This window comes from Schistocerca americana, chromosome 11, assembly GCF_021461395.2.
Source record: "Schistocerca americana isolate TAMUIC-IGC-003095 chromosome 11, iqSchAmer2.1, whole genome shotgun sequence".
Taxonomy (NCBI): domain Eukaryota; kingdom Metazoa; phylum Arthropoda; class Insecta; order Orthoptera; family Acrididae; genus Schistocerca; species Schistocerca americana.
The window spans coordinates 103,732,927-103,752,420 of NC_060129.1; the positions used below are offsets into that span (position 1 = coordinate 103,732,927).

At 42.3% G+C, this 19,494-nt stretch overlaps 1 protein-coding gene across 2 annotated transcripts in view; it reads right to left on the reverse strand.

The window, feature by feature from the left end:
* LOC124553842 (poly [ADP-ribose] polymerase tankyrase-1-like) overlaps window positions 1-19,494 on the reverse strand; it is a 62,770-nt gene that overhangs the window by 22,983 nt on the left and 20,293 nt on the right. For both annotated transcript variants that reach the window (XM_047127831.1, XM_047127832.1), the window contains exon 3: window positions 788-1,367. In XM_047127831.1, coding sequence (XP_046983787.1) covers window positions 788-1,367 — 580 coding nt within the window. The remainder of the gene's footprint in view (window positions 1-787; window positions 1,368-19,494) is intronic.

A 19,494-nucleotide genomic window follows, 5' to 3' on the forward strand; every position in this document is an offset into this window, starting at 1 on the left:
GATAGAGGGCGCCACGAACTTGTTTGTCATTTTCAGCCAGGTGTATAGATACTTTTCATCACATAGCGTATACAAGAAACTGGATATTGTAAGTAGGCTGTTTAGGTTTTTATATTGGTAACGCCACGTAGCGCTCTGTATGAAAATCACTAGCTGTGCTGTGTGCAGTCTGTGGCTAGTTTGCATTGATGTCTGCCATTGTACTGTTGGGCAGCTGGATGTTAAAAGCGCGTAGCGTTGCGCAGTTGGAGGTGAGCCGCCAGCAGTCGTGGATGTGGGGAGAGAGATGGCGGAGTTTTGAAATTTGTAATACTGGATGTCATGAACTGATATATACATTATGACTTTTGAACACTATTGGGGTAAATACATTGTTTGTTCTCTATCAAAATCTTTCATTTGCTAACTATGCCTATCAGTAGTTAGTGCCTTCAGTAGTTTGAATCTTTTATTTAGCTGGCAGTAGTGGCGCTCGCTGTATTGCAGTAGTTCGAGTAACGATGATTTTTGTGAGGTAAGTGATTTGTGAAAGGTATAGGTTAATGTTAGTCAGTGCCATTCTTTTGTAGGGATTTTTGAAAGTCAGATTGCGTTGCGCTAAAAAAATATTGTGCGTCAGTTTAAGCACAGTCATGTATAATTTTTCTAAGGGGACGTTTCAATATCAATAGTAGTGTATTTTATGACGCAGGCACATCTAATTACACTTAGTGGTGGACGTTGTAGGCTTGTCAGTACGCACAGTTAGAGCTGTGTAACATAGATGAGCAGCTTGTCTCATGCTTACCTGGTGTCTGTCGGTGTCTCTGTAATCAGGTGAACCAACTCCATAAAAGTTTGTGGGTCGTTGACTACAGCCTCATCCCAGCCCTGCGTCGCCATCACACTGAGCAAGTGGGCCTTTATGAAGGAGACAGCAGCCTGCTTCAGCATGTTAGCGGAGTGCCGAATCGCGAGAACACCTGTGGCTGATGCAGTCTCGACAGACAGCTGTGCGGCCACCTGTTGCTCGCACTGCACCTTCAGTACTGACAAGCCGTATTGGTCAGCGGCGACCAACAGCTGTGGCGCCATGCTGGGCAGCTGTGGGGGCTGGAGGGTGTAGAGGTGTGCCAGCACCTGGCGCAGCACAGGGCCCTCTATGTCGGAGAGTGCGAGCTGGCTGCTGCTGGCCTCTAAGGTGAGACGACGGAGCATGCCCGCAAACACGGCGCTCCTGGCGGCCAAGATAGCCCTGTGAGCCACCAGCTGCGTATTGTCCCCGGCCAGCAGAGTCACCACAGCGCCGTCCCCGGCGTCCAGCAGGGCACCCAGATCCACGGCCGTGGCCTCCTCAGCCTCATGAACTCGTCCCACTGTTAGGGCTTCTGGAACAAGGTGTCACTGAGCAATCCTTTGCCCTCATTCAGTACCCTCTATACTTGTATGAGCCACAATCGAATCTATATAAACCTCCAGTTGGGATATGTTTCCAATCACACGCCACTTGCAACAATATGATATACTCTCTGTGTCAGACTGATGCCACAAGCGAATAGATGCAAATCATTAAAAAAACTGTTTCAGTAGGTATGTAACAGGAAATGTTTATTTAAAAAAATCATTACACCCACATTTATTAATGTAGAAATCTAAAACTTTCCGTGCATAATGCAAATGAGCAGCGTTTTAACAGAAAAATATATTGAAATAAGCAGGATTAATAATTTGCAATTAATTTTAATTTTTAAATTTTATTGTTTTCTTATAAAAAGCCATAACTTATATTCTAACCATGCAATTAATCTGAAACTTTTATTGTAGTGTTCTAAGAAGGTTATAAGACCAGTGAACCGCAGTTATTAATCTATGGCACAAACTGTGTCATTAAGAAAGTTTTTAATCTTGCACATCCAAAATTAACTTTTTCTACATATAATAATCTAAAAATCCGAATGTATTTGGTGGATCTCGAATTTTTTAGTTTCGAGGAGACAGCAGTACGTGGCGAACAGTTCACGAAAATTTCAAAGCATTAGAGCATATACTTTTTGAGAAAAGGCTTCTAATAACGTAAAAATTGTGAAACAGAGGAAATGATGTTCAAAGTTTATCTTCTCATATTTAAACATGTAATAATCGTACCTCAATTTTAAAATACTCCATACTGATATTCCTCATCCTTCAGGTTTCTCTTCTCTCCTCTTCGAATCCGCTTGGCTTGCATTTGCAGCTAAGACACTGATCTGTTAGCTTTCTCGATGGTGTAAAATGCTTTTCTTGTAAACACATCAAGATATATACCAACACTCTTCAGAACTTCAATTCTGCCATTATTACCGTTATTGTGACATATAATTGCATAATAGACACCTATTTTGAGTACTTCAAGTCCACAGAATGTCCCTTTTGAGCATCTAATCCAAATTAAATAATTGAGGCTTTCATTTGCATTTTGTGTCTTTCCATGAAGACACTTCCTAAATAAAGAAGGTTTTACAACAAACCTGAATGTGGGTTTAAATGCATTCATAACATGTTCTGGTTATGAGTGTTTATGTGAATACGTCTCATTTCTGTTGTTTAACTTACACCAATCGCCTTTCGGACACAGATTGTGCATTGGTGCTTGGTCAGTGGATATGCTGAGAGCTTATATTCTTCATTTCTAGCTACTTATTCTTTTTGGTTGGTGTACCGATTTCCTTGAAACTTCCATCAGCTAAACACAATTTTTCCACCACCCATTATGCATTAATCTAGACTTCCACATAAAGGTTTGCGAATTCAACTTTCCACCTACTAATATGTGTTAGTATTGTCAAAACGTAAATAAACAACATAAAACCAAGTTTTCAGGCAAAGATATAGATGTCAGCCAAAGATATCTAAAGAAAATAGTTTCAACACTGACAAAAATTCCGCTGAAGCCACCAATTCCCCAATTGTCGGGAGAGGTGGGAGTGGCCTGCAGTGCAGATTTAATCAGTTTAACAGTATAAAGGCATTTCTAAAGCTGCTATCACGATAAAATTCGCACACAACATAGATTAAACTGTGTAGATCATGAAAATGATATTTTTGAAAAATCGATTTTTTGGACCAAAATCTCCCCTTAAAACTAAGCCCCAGAAGGAATAGAGACCTCTTATCGTTAGTCTCTTTCTACAATTATTCGCTCAGAATATCAAAATGGAGATCTATCAGATTACTAAGAGCGTCATAAGGTACTGAGTTCGTAATTTATTCAACACAAAGTTCCGATTTCTAAAGTTATTTAAGAAAAAAAATGATATTTTACGCCTGAAATCTGTATCACACCGTCCTCAACCGCCAATCCAGCATGTTTCTCTGCAGGAACTGATACCCACAGGGGATCAACTAACTGCTACCACAGTCTGGAATGACTTTCTAGAAACATTACATCAAGGTGGCGGGCATAGCTAGATGGCAACTTCTGACGTAGTCCAATATCACAACATACAATGTTGTGTACAGTAGTGGCATTGTTACACCCCCTACACCCATCCACAATGCATAAAATTAAATTTCGTGAGGGATAAAGACAAATGTGTCTATCTGTGTTTCGATCACAATACTAAATTATTTAAAAAAAACGTCCCTCTTATTCTTACTGCTTCATAAAAGTATAATAGTTATTACATAGGCTACCATTAATTAACTTTTTCTTTCAAATAATAGCATTAACGAATGACACAATGTGGTGAAGATAGAGCTAGTCAAATGAATGTATGAACCTCATCTTCCACACACAATCCTCCTGCTATACAGAATAGTTTGTACTTTTTACCATGCACCTATGATAGATAAATCGAGACATATAAATCATGTATGCTTAAATATCTCATAAAGGTTCTTGCGATAGACCAGAAATTTCTTCATTTCTCACTTCATCCAAAAAGCATTGGCAAGTTGAAATCGTTCGATTTCTAACGGTTCAGAAGTAAGGTTTCCCGCAATCATGTGCTTTAGAAGCAGGAAGTATAGTGCGCGGATTTTAGCTTCATCCATTTTAAGTAAGGCTGCAGCGAGAGGGTGAAGCTGTCATGAGAGAGGGAAGTGGTGTAGAGGAAACATGTTTTCGAACAAGTGTATACCGCCAGTGCAGACCGTTAGTTAAATTTTGTTTTTGAGGAGTAGTAAATGCAATGAGAAAGGCTACATCAGTCTATGAAAAATGGTTGTTACAAATAAGAAGTACAAATTGTGTCATTGACTCATTAGTCTGAGGTTTAATAAAGCGTCTACAAAAGCTGAGTATAATTTATGTTTCATCATTTGGGAATCAAAAATTACCAAAGAAAATATTCTTCTTTGTAAAGTTCAGTTAATCGGTAAAGATGATGATTTGGTGTGTGTGTATGTGTTTGCAAGTCCTAGATAGTATCTGGTTGCACTCTGGTACTATGGTTGGAAGCCATTACTGCAGGGCGATATGTCAGGGCCAGTTATGGAGAGAATGCCACCTTTTCAACTAACATATTTGCCATCATTTCATAACTGATGTCACGCTACCACATTGTTCCAGGTGGTATTGATAACAAATCTTTCTTGATATAAGTTCTTTATTACACGGTATAATTAGTGCTGAAGATAGTCACAGTTCCAGTTACTACATTAGACGATCAGGTTGATCCTTTAAATGACATGTTAAATGATTATTATTTAATGCAGTTATTTTGTATCAACTAGCTCTGAGAATCCTGAGAAACAAGAAAGCACAAGGGAAAGACAACATTCCTGCTGAATTTCTCGAACCCGGAGGAATCGAAATCAGAAGTGTGTTATATACTCCTAAGTGTAACACATATGAAGAGGGAAAACTGTCCTTAGATTCTAGAGAAACATCATAATATTAATCCTAAAAGGAGGAATGTCTTAAAATACTAAAATTGCCGAAGTCTTAGCTTAGTTGTAAGTGCCTCATAAAATAAAAGCGTCCATTGTCTTCGAATCTTCGAACAGTTGACATAAGATTATCAGAGTCAGTTTGGATTCAGGAAAACCCGAAGTATCGAAGGAGGAATAATATCTTTAAACTTAATTTTAAAATGTAAATACACAGCTTATTTATATATGCAGAAAATGTTTCATAATGTAAAATGGCTAAATAAACTTTGAGTTATAGAAGAATGTAGAAATATGCGCAGACACTGATATGTTCTGTGGAAGCTGTATACGAAAAGAAAGGAATCTTATTGGTGTGCGCTCTACACAGGTTCTACACATGTTCAGAAATGAGTCCAGCAAGGAAGTGTGCTATAAACAATTATTCTTAATCTATTCAACGAATAGGTAGAAAGTGAGAGTGGTTTTACATGTACAGGTAAGCATGGCACAGCTGTTTTTTCTGAAAGTGAATCCAATCGAGGCCCATGCCAGTTGAATCTGAATGCCCCAGAGCCAGAATGCAGTCTCCAAAGTGCTTCTCGAGGACATCAAACGCTCCACTGCTTCGATATGGGTCGAGCCCATTCTTGCACAAATCACATCTCGTCGAAATCACTGGCACTTTCGATAATGGGGATCAAATCATTTTTCAACACCTTCACGTACCATTCCGTAGTCACCAAAGGAATATCCACCGATTATTCGGTAAATGGACATTGCACACAATCTTCTGTTGAGAGTGAAGAGACTTTTCGACCGGCAAATGCAGACTCTCAGTCCCCCAGATGCGCCAATTACGCTTAATGACGAATCCACCCTACTGGAAGTGGGCTTAGCCGCTAAACCAAACTGTATTCACATCAAAGCACTGTTCGTAAATTCTGTAGACAATAGTGTTGGCGAAACATAACGGCTGTTCAATGGCCCTGGGACCTAAAAATGGCTGATAGGTCTGAATTTTATATGGGAAGAAATGCGGGTCTTCAACAACAATTTCTTTCAGTGTGTTCCAGTTGATTCAAAGCTGTTATGCAGCTCGTTTCACCGATTTCCTGGGGCTAGTTTGAGACAATGCAAGCGTCTTCTTGGTGTTTTCAGGCGTTTTCATCCTTTTTCGACGACCGACATTGCGAACTCAGTCAGCACAAACGCTACCCGTCTCTCAAACTTGCGAATCATATTCTCGATCGTTAGCACACTTGGACCGGTTGTCTTCAGCTTGAACTCGGTCGCAACACTTCCTCTGAGCCGCAGTTGGGCTGTTATTGCTAGCACAGCAGGCCTTCACAACGCTCTATGTTCAGGTACGCTGTACCGTGACGTTTTCTCGCGCAAATTGACGACAACAATAAGGCGCGCGCGCATACACGTACCAATTACAATCATGCCCCGCGGCTAACCGTACAGTTTGAACGTCATAACGCAAACCATTCAGAAGCTATGACGATTTCTTTTCATGGTTCAAATGGCTCTGAACACTATGGCACTTAACATCTGTGGTCATCAGTCCCCTAGAGCTTAGAACTACTTAAACCTAACTAACCTAAGGAAATCACACACATCCATGCCCGGCAGGATTCGAACATGCGACCGTAGCAGCTGCGCGGTTCCGGAGTGAGCGCCTAGAACCGCGAGACCACCGCGGCCGGCTTCTTTTCATGTAGATCAAAAATTGTCATCCGGTATGAATAACGTAAATTCCTGATTTCCATCATAAACATGTTGCTGCTGTTGTTGTGGTGTTCACTCCTGAGACTGCTTTGATGCAGCTCTCCATAATACTCTATCCTGAGCAAGTTTCTTCATCTCCAAGTACCTACCGCAAACTACTATATTGGTGATGCCTTGATGCCTGAGAACATGTCCTACCAACCGATCCCTTATTCTAGTCAAGTTGTGTCACAAATTTCTCTTCTCACCAATTCTATTCAGTACCTCATTAGTCACGTGATCTATCTATCTTATCTTCAGCATTCTTCTGTAGCACCACATTTCGACACCTTCTATTCTCGCCTTGTCTAAAATATTTATTACCATGTTTCACCTCCATACATTGCTACACTCCATACAAATACTTTCAGAAACGACTCCCTGACACTTAAATCTGTACTCGATGTTAACAAATTTCTCTTCTTCAGAAACGCTTTCCTCTCCACCGCCAGTGTACATTTTATATCCTCTCGACCATCATCAGTTATTTTGCTCCCCAAGTTACAAACTAATTTACTACTTTAAGTGTCTCATTCCCTAATCTAATTCCCTCAGCATCACCCGATTTATTCGAGTACATTCCATTATCCTCGGTTTGATTTTCTTGAGGTTCATCTTATATCCTCCTTCAAGACACTGTGAATTCCATTCAACCGCTCTTTCAGGTCCATTGCTGTTTCTGACAGAATTAGAATGTGATCGGCAAACCTCAAAGTTTTTATTTCATCTCCATGGATTTTCATTCCTACTCCGAATTTTTCTTTTGTTTTCTTTACTGCTTGCTCAATATATAGATTGAATGACATCGGGGATAGGCTACAACCCTGTCTCGCTCCCCTCGTCACCACTGTTTCCCTTTTATGCCCTGGAGTCCTATAACTGGCATCTGGTTTCTGTACAAATTGTAAATAGCCTTTCGCTCCCTGTATTTGACCCCTGCCAGGTTCAGAATTTGAAGGAGAGTATGCCAGCCAACATAGTCAAGAGCTTCCTCTAAGTCTACAAATGCTAGAAACGTAGGTTTTGCTTTTCGTTAGTAAACCATATAATCGTAAACGTACGCCATTGTCTTGCTCTTACATCATTCACCTTAGGGAAATACACTTTCTTCAACTTTGGAAGGCAAGACACAACTATAAATGAAAAACGAACGTAGTGTTGTGAGTGCAGGACAGGAGAGGATGTGTCTGCTGGAAAAACAGGTTGTCACAACTACCCAGTGGTCGCAGGAGCAGCCTTGACGCAACCATTGTCTGTCTTACTTCCATGGATAGTGTTCCTTTGTTAACTACAGAGCTATCGCATACAGATACCATTGAAACAGGCTCACAGAATTGACAGCCAGGGTGTAGTTCGTAAGAAACACAAGGCGTGAGGGAGGCAGATCGTGTCACTAACTGTGGGTCCTTTTGGAGGGAGCCACCTGGCTTGCAGTGGCGATGCCTGGAACCTAGAACAAATGGGCGATGGAAGGATGCATGGGGCTGGTCGTTAATTCTTGCTGCTGCAAGGTCCATGTCTACATCAAAATTTGCGTGAGCTGTCTCTCTCCCGTTCCACTCTCGAAAGGCGCGGGGGAAAAACGAGCACTTAAATTTCTCTGTGCAAGCCATGATTTATCTTATTTTATCTTGATGATAATTTCTCCCTATGTAGGTGGGCGCCAACAGAATGTTTTAGCAATCGGGGGAGAAAACTGGTGACTGAAATTTCATGAGATCCCGTCGCAACAAAAAACGCCTTTGATTTAATGATTGCCACTCCAATTCACGTATCACGTCTGTGACACTATCTCCCCTATTTCTCGATAATACAAACCAAGGTGTCCTTCTATGAACTTTTTCGATGTTATCCGTCAGTTCCACCTGATGTCCAACCCACACAACACAGCAATACTCCAGAACAGGGGGGACAATTGTGGTGTAAGCAGTCTCTTTAGTAGACCTGTTGCAACTTTTAAGTGTTCTGCCAATTAATGGCAGTCTTTGGTTTGCTCTACTCACAACATTATCTATGTCATCGTTCCAATTTAGGTTATTTGTAATTTTAATCACTAAGTATCTAGTTGAGTTTACTTACTTGAGTTTTGTGTGACTTATCGCGTAAACGAAATTTAGCGGATTTCTTTTAGTACTCATGTAAATAACTTCACTCTTCTTTATTCAGGGTCAATTGTCACTTTTCACACCATACAGCTATCTTATCTAAATCATTTTGCAATTCGCTTTGGTCATCTGATAACTTTACAAGACGGTAAATGACAGTATCATCTGCAAATAACCTAAAGACGGCTACTCGGACTGTCTCCCAAATCGTTAATATAGATCAGAAACAATAGAGGGCCTATAACACTTCCTTGGGGAACGCCCGGTATAACTTCTGTTTTACTCGATGACTTTCAGTCTATTACTACGAACTGTTACCTTTCTGACAGGAAATCAAGAAACCAGTAGCACAACTGAGGCGATATGCCATAGGCATGTAGTTTGGTTAGAAGACACTTACGAGGAATGCTACCGAAAGTCTTCTGGAAATCTAAAAGTATAGAATCAATTTGACATCCCCTGTCACTTGCACACATTACTCATTACTTCATGAGTATAAAGAGCTAGTTGAGTTTCATAAGAACAATATTGTAAGAATCCAAAGTGACTATGTGTCAATAAATCGTTTTCTTTGAGGTAATTCATAATGTTCGAACACATATATGTTCCAAAACCCTACTGGAAATCGACGTTTGTGATATGGGCCTGTAATTCAGCGGATTACTCCTACTTCCGTTTTGGGGTATTGGTGTGACCTGAGCAATTTTCCAGCTTTTCGGTACGGAACTCCCTGTGAAAGAGAGGCTGTATATAATTCCTAAATATGGAGGAATAGCATGAGCATAATCTGATGGGAACCTGACTGCTATACAATCTGGACCGGAAGCTTTGCATTTATTAATTAATTTAAGCTGCTTTGCTCCAACCTGGATGTCTACTTCTATGTTTATCATCTTGGCAGTTGTTATTTATTGGAATTCAGGAATATTTACTTCGTCTTCTTTGGTGAAGTTTCGGAAAACCGTGTTTAATAACTCTGCCTTAGTGGCACTGTCATCAATGTCTTCCCCGGTGTTATCGTGCAGTGAAGGTATTGATTGCGTCTCGCCACTGGTGTGCTTTATGTATGTCCTATCGCTGTCCTTGATCACCGTCAACTGTCTTCAGTGCCAGTGATTGGCCGCACTGCTGCTGGAGGAACACCTGTTTCTGGAGCTGAGCCGTGCGCGAAGTCTACGACCATGGAAAGGGCTTGCTTGGACGAAATATGCACTCGCGTCTACCTGTCGCTAAAGGGTTAATAAAGGTGGTGTTTGGACATTTAAGCTGCTGATTCAGAACAGCTTATACCATGGACTTCCTTTTTGCATACAGGAAATTTTGAAACAGGTATACAGAATCACTGCATACACACATACACATCTTTCGTGCATTGCCTGTTAGCTTTTCCTTTCACACATTTGTAACCACACTCAGAACGATTATATTTTGTGTTCTGTCAAACATTTAGGTGGTTATGTCACTTTGTACGAATATCCACACACAACTGACAGTGCTTAGTCATTAAATGTTATTCTCTTATGTCTCCCTACGGCCGCCACACCTACAGGAGAGCTGATACACTACTCCCTACTGCGAACGTCGATCTATAGTGCACCACGATCGTCGTACTCCATGTCAAAACAATTTGGTCGACACGGAAGACGGGTTGTAAAGATATTTTTCTCCCTATGCAAGTCTGTCTGGAGACTACAGATCGTGTTCCTCGATGCTCAAAATGCACTCACAATTCTTTTCTTACGTTCCTCCTTTGGGGTTTCTGCACCTGGGGGGGGGGGGGGGGGGGGGTTAGCACAGATCAGGCGATTGCATCAGTCTACGCCTTTCATTCGACAGTGAACACTATACTGTTATATGCATTTTATTAATTCTCTAGGATTTATCTATAATACCTGGTCTCATTCCTGAATAACGACGGATGTCTCTGCTGTATACATATTACCTCTGTTTGTTACTAGATTTTTCTGACACAATGTTAAAGATTTGTGACACAGAATTTAAAGATTAATAGGATTAACTTTAATTGTATAGGCATTTAAGTATTTAGGAACCATGTTTAGATTTTTATATATTTTACGTACTGCACCGTCGTAATTATACCTCAAAGTGGACTACCCCTGTCGCTACAATCTTTCTTTTCGCCTCTATGCATCCACACTTCAGCACCTGACCTACTGACCATAGGAAGGTACATTTTTAATGACTTGCTTGTGCCATCCGTACTTGCAAATGCTAACAGGTATAAAAACATACGCTCTGTAACAGCTATAATTATAAGTCTGCAAATGGGTTAAGTACTGATATAGTATTGTTTAGTAGACTGTTCTCACTCACCGATAGAAATATACACCTTGCACCATGTGTGTCTGTCTATATGTAGGAAGTTAAATGGCTCTGAGCCGGCCGCGGTGGTCTCGAGGTTCTAGGCGCGCAGTCCGGAACTGCGCGACTGCTGTGGTCGCAGGTTCGAATCCTGGCTCGGGCATGGATGTGTGTGATGTCCTTAGGTCAGTTAGGTTTAAGTAGTTCTAGGTTCTAAGGGACTGATGACCTAAGATGTTAAGTCCCATAGTGCTCAGAGCCATTTTTTTTTGAAATGGCTCTGAGCACTATGCGATTTAACTTCTGAGGTCATCAGTCGCCTAGAACTTAGAACTAATTAAACCTAACTAACCTAAGGACATCACACACATCCATGCCCGAGCAGGATTCGAACCTACGACCGTAGCGATCGCTCTGTTCCAGACTATAGAGCCTAGAACCACACGGCCACTCCGGCCGGCTGTAGGAAGCTATATGATTTGGACGTATAACTAACAACACACACTAAGCATTTGCATGTTATATACACTGAAGAACCAAAGGAATTTCGTATAGCGCCCCCCCCCCCCCCTCCCGATCATGCAGGAGTGCCGCAAGACAAGACGACGTGGCACGGCCTCGACTAATGTCTGAAGTAGTGCTGGAGAGTACTGACACCATGAATCCTGCAGGGCTGTTCATAAGTCCGTAAGAGTGTGAAGGGGTTGGAGATCTCTTCTGAAAAACACATTGCAAGGCATCCCAGATATGCTCAGAAATGTTCATGTCTGGTGAGTCTGGTGACCAGTGGAAGTGTTTAAATTCTGAAGACTGCTCCTGGAGCCACTCTGTAGCAATTCTGGACGTGTGGCGTGGTGCATTGTCCTGCTGGAATTGCCCAAGTCCGTCGGAATGCACAGTGGACACGAATGGATGCAGGTGATCAGACAGGATGCTTATGTTTGCGTCATCTGTCGGAGTCGTATCTGGACGTATCAGGGGACCCACATCACTCCAACAGCATACGCCCCTCACCATTACGGAGCCTTTACCAGGTTGACCAGTCTCCTGCCGACATGCAGTATCCACAGTTTGCTGAGGTTGTTTCCATACTCGTACTCCTACATCCACTCGATACAATTTGAAACGAGACTCACCCTTCCAGGAAATATGCTTCCAGTCATCAACAGTCCAACCTCAGTGTTGACGGGCCTAGGCGAGGCGCGAAGATTTGTGTCATGCAGCCATCAAGGGTACACGAGTGAGCTTTCGGCTCCGAAAGCCGATATCGATGATGTTTCCTCGAATGGTTTGCATCCCGATTCTTGCTGATGGCCCAGTATTACAATATATAGCAATTTACGGAAGCGTTGCACTTCTGTCACTTTCAACGAAATGGTTGTACGGGAAGATCCCCACTTCATCGCTACTCTGGACATGCTGTGTCCTGTCGCTCCTGCGCCGACAGTAACACCACGGTCAAACTGATTTACATCTTGATAACCTGCCATTGTAGCAGTAGTAACCGATCTAACAACTGTGCCAGACACTTGTTGCCTTTTCAGGTGTTGCCGACCGCATCGCCGTGTTCTACCTGTTTATATGTCTCTGTAATTGAATACGCAGGACTATACCAGTACTCCAGTACGTTCTTTGCGTATTGCCCGTTGGCTTTTCCTTTCACACACTTGTAATAACGCGGAAAACATTCCGGTGGTTATGTAGCTTCGTATTTATATCCAGACATGACTTACCAGGCTTAGTCATTAAATGTTCTTCTCATATGTCTCCCTGTGAACACACACGTACTCCTTTAAAAGTACTGATCACAGACAATCGTCTTTTTTTCATATTTATCTTTTGATATACACAGACCAACGCAGTACTTTTATTTCAGCCACGTTAAATACTTAAGACTCGATTTTCGAGTTGTACCGGGTACTGGGCATGTGATTCATGCCGCTCAAAACAAAGGAAGTATTTCTGTTTAAATTCTGTGTAGTCAAATATTTTGGTTACTGAATTTTTTTTTTCCTTTTCTGTCTGGTGCACACACGAATAAATCAGAACACATTCCAACGTCTCATCAGGCCACATGCAGCATTCGTGAAGCGTGGATTCGCCAAAATTTAGTACTCAGACTTGTAGCGAACATCCCTGTGCTTTGTTGGTTCAAATGGCTCTGAGCACTATGGGACTTAACATCTTAGGTCATCAGTCCCCTAGAACTTAGAACTACTTAAACTTAACTAACCCAAGGTCATCACACACATCCATGCCCGAGGCAGGATTTGAACCTGCGACCGTAGCGGTCGCGCAGTTCCAGACTGAAGCGCCTAGAACCGCTCGGCCACTTCGGCCGACGCTTTGTTGGTGGTCTCTGAAAATGTGAGATGCATCGGGAACAGCAAACCTTTCAACTTGAACGGCATATCTGCTGGGACCATTGGGATGAGTCGTAGCAGTATATCTTCTCCTGCCATGCTCCCATTTAACATAGTGGCTTCAATGATATTATCATCGTTTTTTGCAGAAAACGTGGTGCCACTGCAAATCTTAGTTTCTTTATGTTTCGAAGAGGAATGACAGCCAAGCAAATTTTCAGATTTAAGCCGTGCAGCGAAAGGCTTGGCAAATCAATGAATTCAGGAACTTGATTGAATTTTTAAGAACTTCATTCTGATTCATTGCAGTATCAATACATAGGAATACAGTCGCTTCGCCTGATACTTTGTTTTAAACGCAGAAGTTGACGGCACTGACATTGATGAATAGGTATGTTTAGGGATCCGTAGTTTATGAAAGAACTAGTTAAAATGAACTATTCTGAGAAAGGATCTGTTAGAAGTGTCCTTTCTCTTACTAACATCTAGTTCGTTTACTTCTGCCTTCCCCTACATATCGGAAATTGGAATCGTTGAGAACGAATTTCCCCTCCCTCGATACTGAGCACAGCCGACTCCCAGGACCTAGGTGTCCTTAGTCCTGACATCCTAATGGTGGACCATGCAGACGGCAACTGACTGGAAGACTGAAACCATTCCGTCAATTTGTAATCTCACCCCTCCTTTCTCTTTCCATTTATTATCCACATTAAGCAAAGTTTTTTTATCAATAGTTGAGACGTGCATAGTTTACAATAATCTTTCTAGTATGCTTAGTGTGCCATGTTGAGTTGGCTCCAGTTCTTCTTGTCTAGGGGTCTGATTCTTGAAGAATCAAATAAATTTGAATATTGTTGTCGGAAAAATTTTTGAATGTAGATGTATTTTCTCACATTTTACTATATCATACAGTATTTTGATTTTTACCTTAATAAAGCCGAAATTAAATTGTTCGCACAAAAATACCTCCCATCACATCATAGGCATGCTTACAACTCTCTTACTCTGCGGAAATAACAATATTCCAAATGTTATACTGCTTTTCTTATCAAATGAATCCCTTGTAGTTTTATTTACATTATTAATTTGTATTATTATTTCATAAATGAATCCAGAAACAAATACAGTAAAAAGTACAGGGGCACATAATTAATTATAGAAATTTTAGGTGTGCCAATAATTAGCAATTTGAAGTGTTTGCAAAAAAATTATTTTAACTATATATCCAGAAGTAGTACGTATCGGTTATAACATCGAAACTAAAATATCGTATGAAAATAGTTCCTTTTCGTAAATTTTAGCTCGAAATATAACATATTGTATATAAAATTATCTGAAAATCAACTGAGATAATACTGACCTGCCCTAAATTCGGAAAATAATACTGGTATCGAGAAATACTGTTGAGTAAAACGAAATGGTAGAGGAGGACACGGTAAGAAGTTCTGTTACTTAAGTTCAGGCTCCGTTTCCGAACTGTGCCAACTGCGTAGGATAGAAGAGAGAGACTGTTCCCTAAGTTCACTTAGTTCACCTCAGTCTACAGTACCCTGTAACTAAACATTTCTTTCCTGTGTTATGACTTAATTTTAGCGAAATATTTAATAAGAGCTAGTTTTTTTGTGTTTCTAGACCTTGCCAGATAAGAAAATTAGAAAGCAGGTAATCACTCTTGGTGGCAAGGAGAATGGCTCTGAGCACTATGGGACTTAACATCTGAGGTCATCAGTACCCTAGAACTTAGAGCTAGTTAAACTTAACTAACCTAAGGACATCACACACATCCATGCCCGAGGCACGATTCGAACCTATGACCGTAGCGATCACGCGGTTCCACACTGAAGCGCCTAGAACCGGCCGGCGCAAGGAGAATACTTTCATCTTTAAAGCCTTCAACTTCCTGGGTTCCCAAGTGAAGGCCTAGGTTAAAACTGAAAACGCCCAGCCCATTGTGTGAAGAAGATTGCATCTAAAAAAGTCGTAGAAATGTGCACTCTGGTTTGTTTTCGAAGGTCTTCAGTTTCGTACCCCGCCTCTGTCGCTGAGTTCGGCTGGTGTCCCGCCTGTTCTGGAGTGCACACGCGCGATTTCCTTGTTTACTTCTTGCCGCGGTTTCGAGTACTGCGTCCCTCTTATGAGCGAACCATGGCGTACACTTAACACTGAGTAGCGATTAAGATAACATTTCAAGTTGAATATGCACAACTACGACCTTTTGAAATTGAGAACTTTGCACGGGATGATCTTTGCCTCGACCCACGGGATGTAACTGGCATTCACTTTTCCATTATCGGAAATGTTGTAGGTGTCAGAATTGTGCACCGATATTGAGAATCAGCACGTGCAACACCTCCATTCGATCACTGTCTTTGACCTTCCATTTGAGGTCCCACCAGACATCGTCATGTTGGCTTCCAAGCCATATGCCAATGTACTCAACCACCAGGCCGACAAATGGAAAAAATTTGATACCTATCCTTTTCTCTACAGTATCCATTAACTGAAAATTGAATTAGTGAAGCATGTGCCATTATACCTGATTATAGGACGATGGAGGGCCATCATCACATATGACAGGCAGCCCCATACCTATGCTTCCTGCAACTAGGAAGGACATTCCGCCGTAACTGTCTCTGGCGCCAGCTTGGAGAGACACCACTCAACGACGCTGCCCCCATTGCGACGTCCACTGTCTATCCTGTGACCTATGCTGTGGTCAGCGCACGATCTTCAGCACAACTCACATGATCCATTACAAACGAAGACTGCCATCACAGTGACTGATCCGTCACTTGTCACATCACTGCAACCAGAGTTGTTAATGTGGGGAGAACTCTCCTGCCCACTGATGGCAACAATAGAGAAAAGGCACCTAGTGTTGTAGCGACTTCTGCAATGAGTCAACAGACAACTGCTACCATTTTAAATCTGAGCTGCATGTTGGAAACAAAAGCCGCCATGGAAGCGCCAGTAGTGGAAACATGACACTTAGATGATTACCTTCAACAAATGGCTACATGATGACAATCAAATGTTCGCTGACGCAAATTCCTCAGTCACCTTGGCCCACAAATGCTTCATGTCATAGTAGCGCAGTGGCTCATCCCACATGACTTCCCTCTTATGATACCAACTTCACTTGTGTGTGAAGTAGACGACCCACCAAACGACACAATATCTGTGCCAATGAGCTTCTGGCCATATAAGGTAGACGATGACACCATACTACCACCTTGTACCACAAAAGATAATGTTCTGATGGAGGTACTGGGCAGAGCAACGACACCACTGTGGATACCACGGCTGGTACACCCCAGACTGCTACTCACAGAGTGCATATCACATTCCAGGTAGACGTCGGAACTCAACAGTACTGACAGGCCATGCTCAACGTCAATAACATCCATGTGGAGCATAAACTGACGATGTTAAAGGATACACTGAACACAGCAGATATAGACATAGTTACCCTTCAGGATGTCTATGTCAGGGATTTTGTAGAGCCTTTCGAATACGACACACACATCACCTACACATTTGGCATTGGCAGTGGCGTGGGGTTCTTCTTTGATGGCTTAATTACCAAAGACATCACTTTACTCCTTGGCAGGAGCAGCATTGCGTACACTCTTCATAGCACCAGATCCATAAACATCTACACGCCCTCCGGATTGGGCCATCATGGAGAATGGTCTCCTTCTTTCAGGATACCTTCATGCCACTCTTGATGGGCGTCAGGATGACTTCATTTTCGGTGGTGATTTTAACTACATTCAGGTGCCTAAGGGCCAACTGCCACACTACACTCTATGTGTGGCCCTCTCCACCATCAGAATCACCCTTCGATTCACTGACACGTGTGAATATGTACATGTCGATAGGGAGGGTTTCACACACCATGTCAGGTACTCCTCCAGCCACATAGATCGTAACTATCTCTCAGGCTCCAATGTTTGGGCAAACAAGTCACTAGAACATGGCTCATTGGCTTTTCCTATCATGCAGCCTGTATAGATACTGTCACCTTTCAATGCCAGATGGTATGGCATGGGCGAGGCCCCTGTAAATTGAATGTGTCTCCCCTACATTTTCTTGAATGTCAACAGCTCATGGGGGCCTTGTGGACATCCTGCATCTTCCTGGCTTCCTTTTAGGGTTGCTTGATTCTGTTGATAAACCAAACAGAGGAACTAGTGTCAGTGACTATCGGCCCCTGTCTTCCATGAAGTCTGACATGAAGATCTTCACTGGCTTTTGGCAGCGAACTTGAAAAGTGTTGCCTGCTTTGTGGTATAGCACAACTAGGCGTCATCATGAGGTAATTACAACTTCTGGACATCCTTACGTTGATACTGTGACATGACTGCATTTATGGAGACATGGTGCATGATGGTACTCTTGGCCTCCTTTTATTCCAGCGAGGACTTTGATAGGGTTCATCACTCTAATCTGGCAGTGAAGATCCAGAAGATAGAATTCCCAGACAGCTCTGGGACACGTCATCTTGGATTACGTACCATGGTCGTCTTATACCGTCTATCCTGGTCCAAGGACTGGTATGGAATGGATGCCCTGTTTCCCCAGTCCTGTACGTTGACACCATTGAAGAGTTACTTTGCTGTCTCTGTCAACACTTCAATGACTCTTGGTATCCACACTTTTTCTTCCATGGCCTAGGTGGGAGGCCTGGTCCTCCACCTGCTCTACAGCAACGTTGTTCAAACAGCAATGGAGTGGGTGGGGTGGTACCATACTCCTTCAGTAGCGTCATTAATATTCACCAAATGTCGTGCACTATCTATAGTACATGGGCTGCCCACTGAATGTGTCACTTCCGTGCAGGTCTGTGGCATGACTACATATCTAGGTATTGGTTTTATGGGCGACTTCTGGTGATCTATGCACCTTAACAGTAAGCATGTCTTATTTTAGATCTGGCCAGAGCTCCTTGACCATCAGCTCTGAACTGTGGGCTTGCTGCAATCGATGTGCTATGCAAACATTTATGTCACATCGCAAATCCTGCACATGGCCCAGACTTTCCCATTCTGCCATCAATTGTGAGTCAAGGCATGTTGTTTAAGGTCAGCTATGAGTTCCTCACACTTGTTAAGGGCAAAGGAGGCCTCAATGTCTGTCAGCTCCTACATCGAGGAACAGCCCTCTTTATAAGCTTGCATGTCAAGATGTTGCAACGTATTCTGACTTGCCTCACCAGCCTATTGAGAGGACCCTTACCCCAATCTCTCTTGTTGCTACAGAGCCACTGACAGATGTCTCAGCACCTTTTTCCTACATATGCTATTTCTTTCTTGAATACAGCTACAGCCAGACCCCGCTTCCCCTCCACATCTAGCATTGGCCTAGGTAGTGTATGCGTTGCTGCAATCGCAGCTTTCACCGAATATAACTGAGAAAACATATGACATCTTCTGGTGGAATTCAGTGTGGAGGGAAGTGCAGACCCCTATGCTCATGTCAGATGTTCAGTCCACCTGATACATGACTGTTAGTGGGAAGCAAGTATGAAAGATGCGTTTCTACTAGATACATCAGATGGCATCGCCATTATGTACCACATGTGGAGTACAACGACGGCCATCTAAGCGAGGCGAGTGATGTTTAGTCTTTGACCCACCAGATGTTGATGTTCATCTCATGCATGACTCCTGACATCAACACAGCACAAATGATTCTCTTCCCAGGCATAGACTAATTTCTGTGGACTAAGATCTACTCAGTAACATGGATTCATGGACACACTGTCCACTACCTGTCAGGTGGTGGTGACAAATCATCTCTCAATTTCTGGAAATACCTTAACACCCAACATTGTGCAGTTGTGAACAACCCTAATTACCAATGATATTAATCGAAATTTCTTCAGAGCACTTCCTGCCACAATCGTTGTAGCTGGATCACCCATGCTAAAAGCATCTGACATACCTTTCTTTCCTCCATTTTACAGAATCGATTCCCATAGCAGTTATTTATACACACTTCTGATGAGATAAGCATCAGTGATCTACAAACACATCTCCACCAGCCAACTTTCCTCCAAGTGATGTTCAGGGTGATGTCTTTGTGAGGATGTGTTGGTGTGA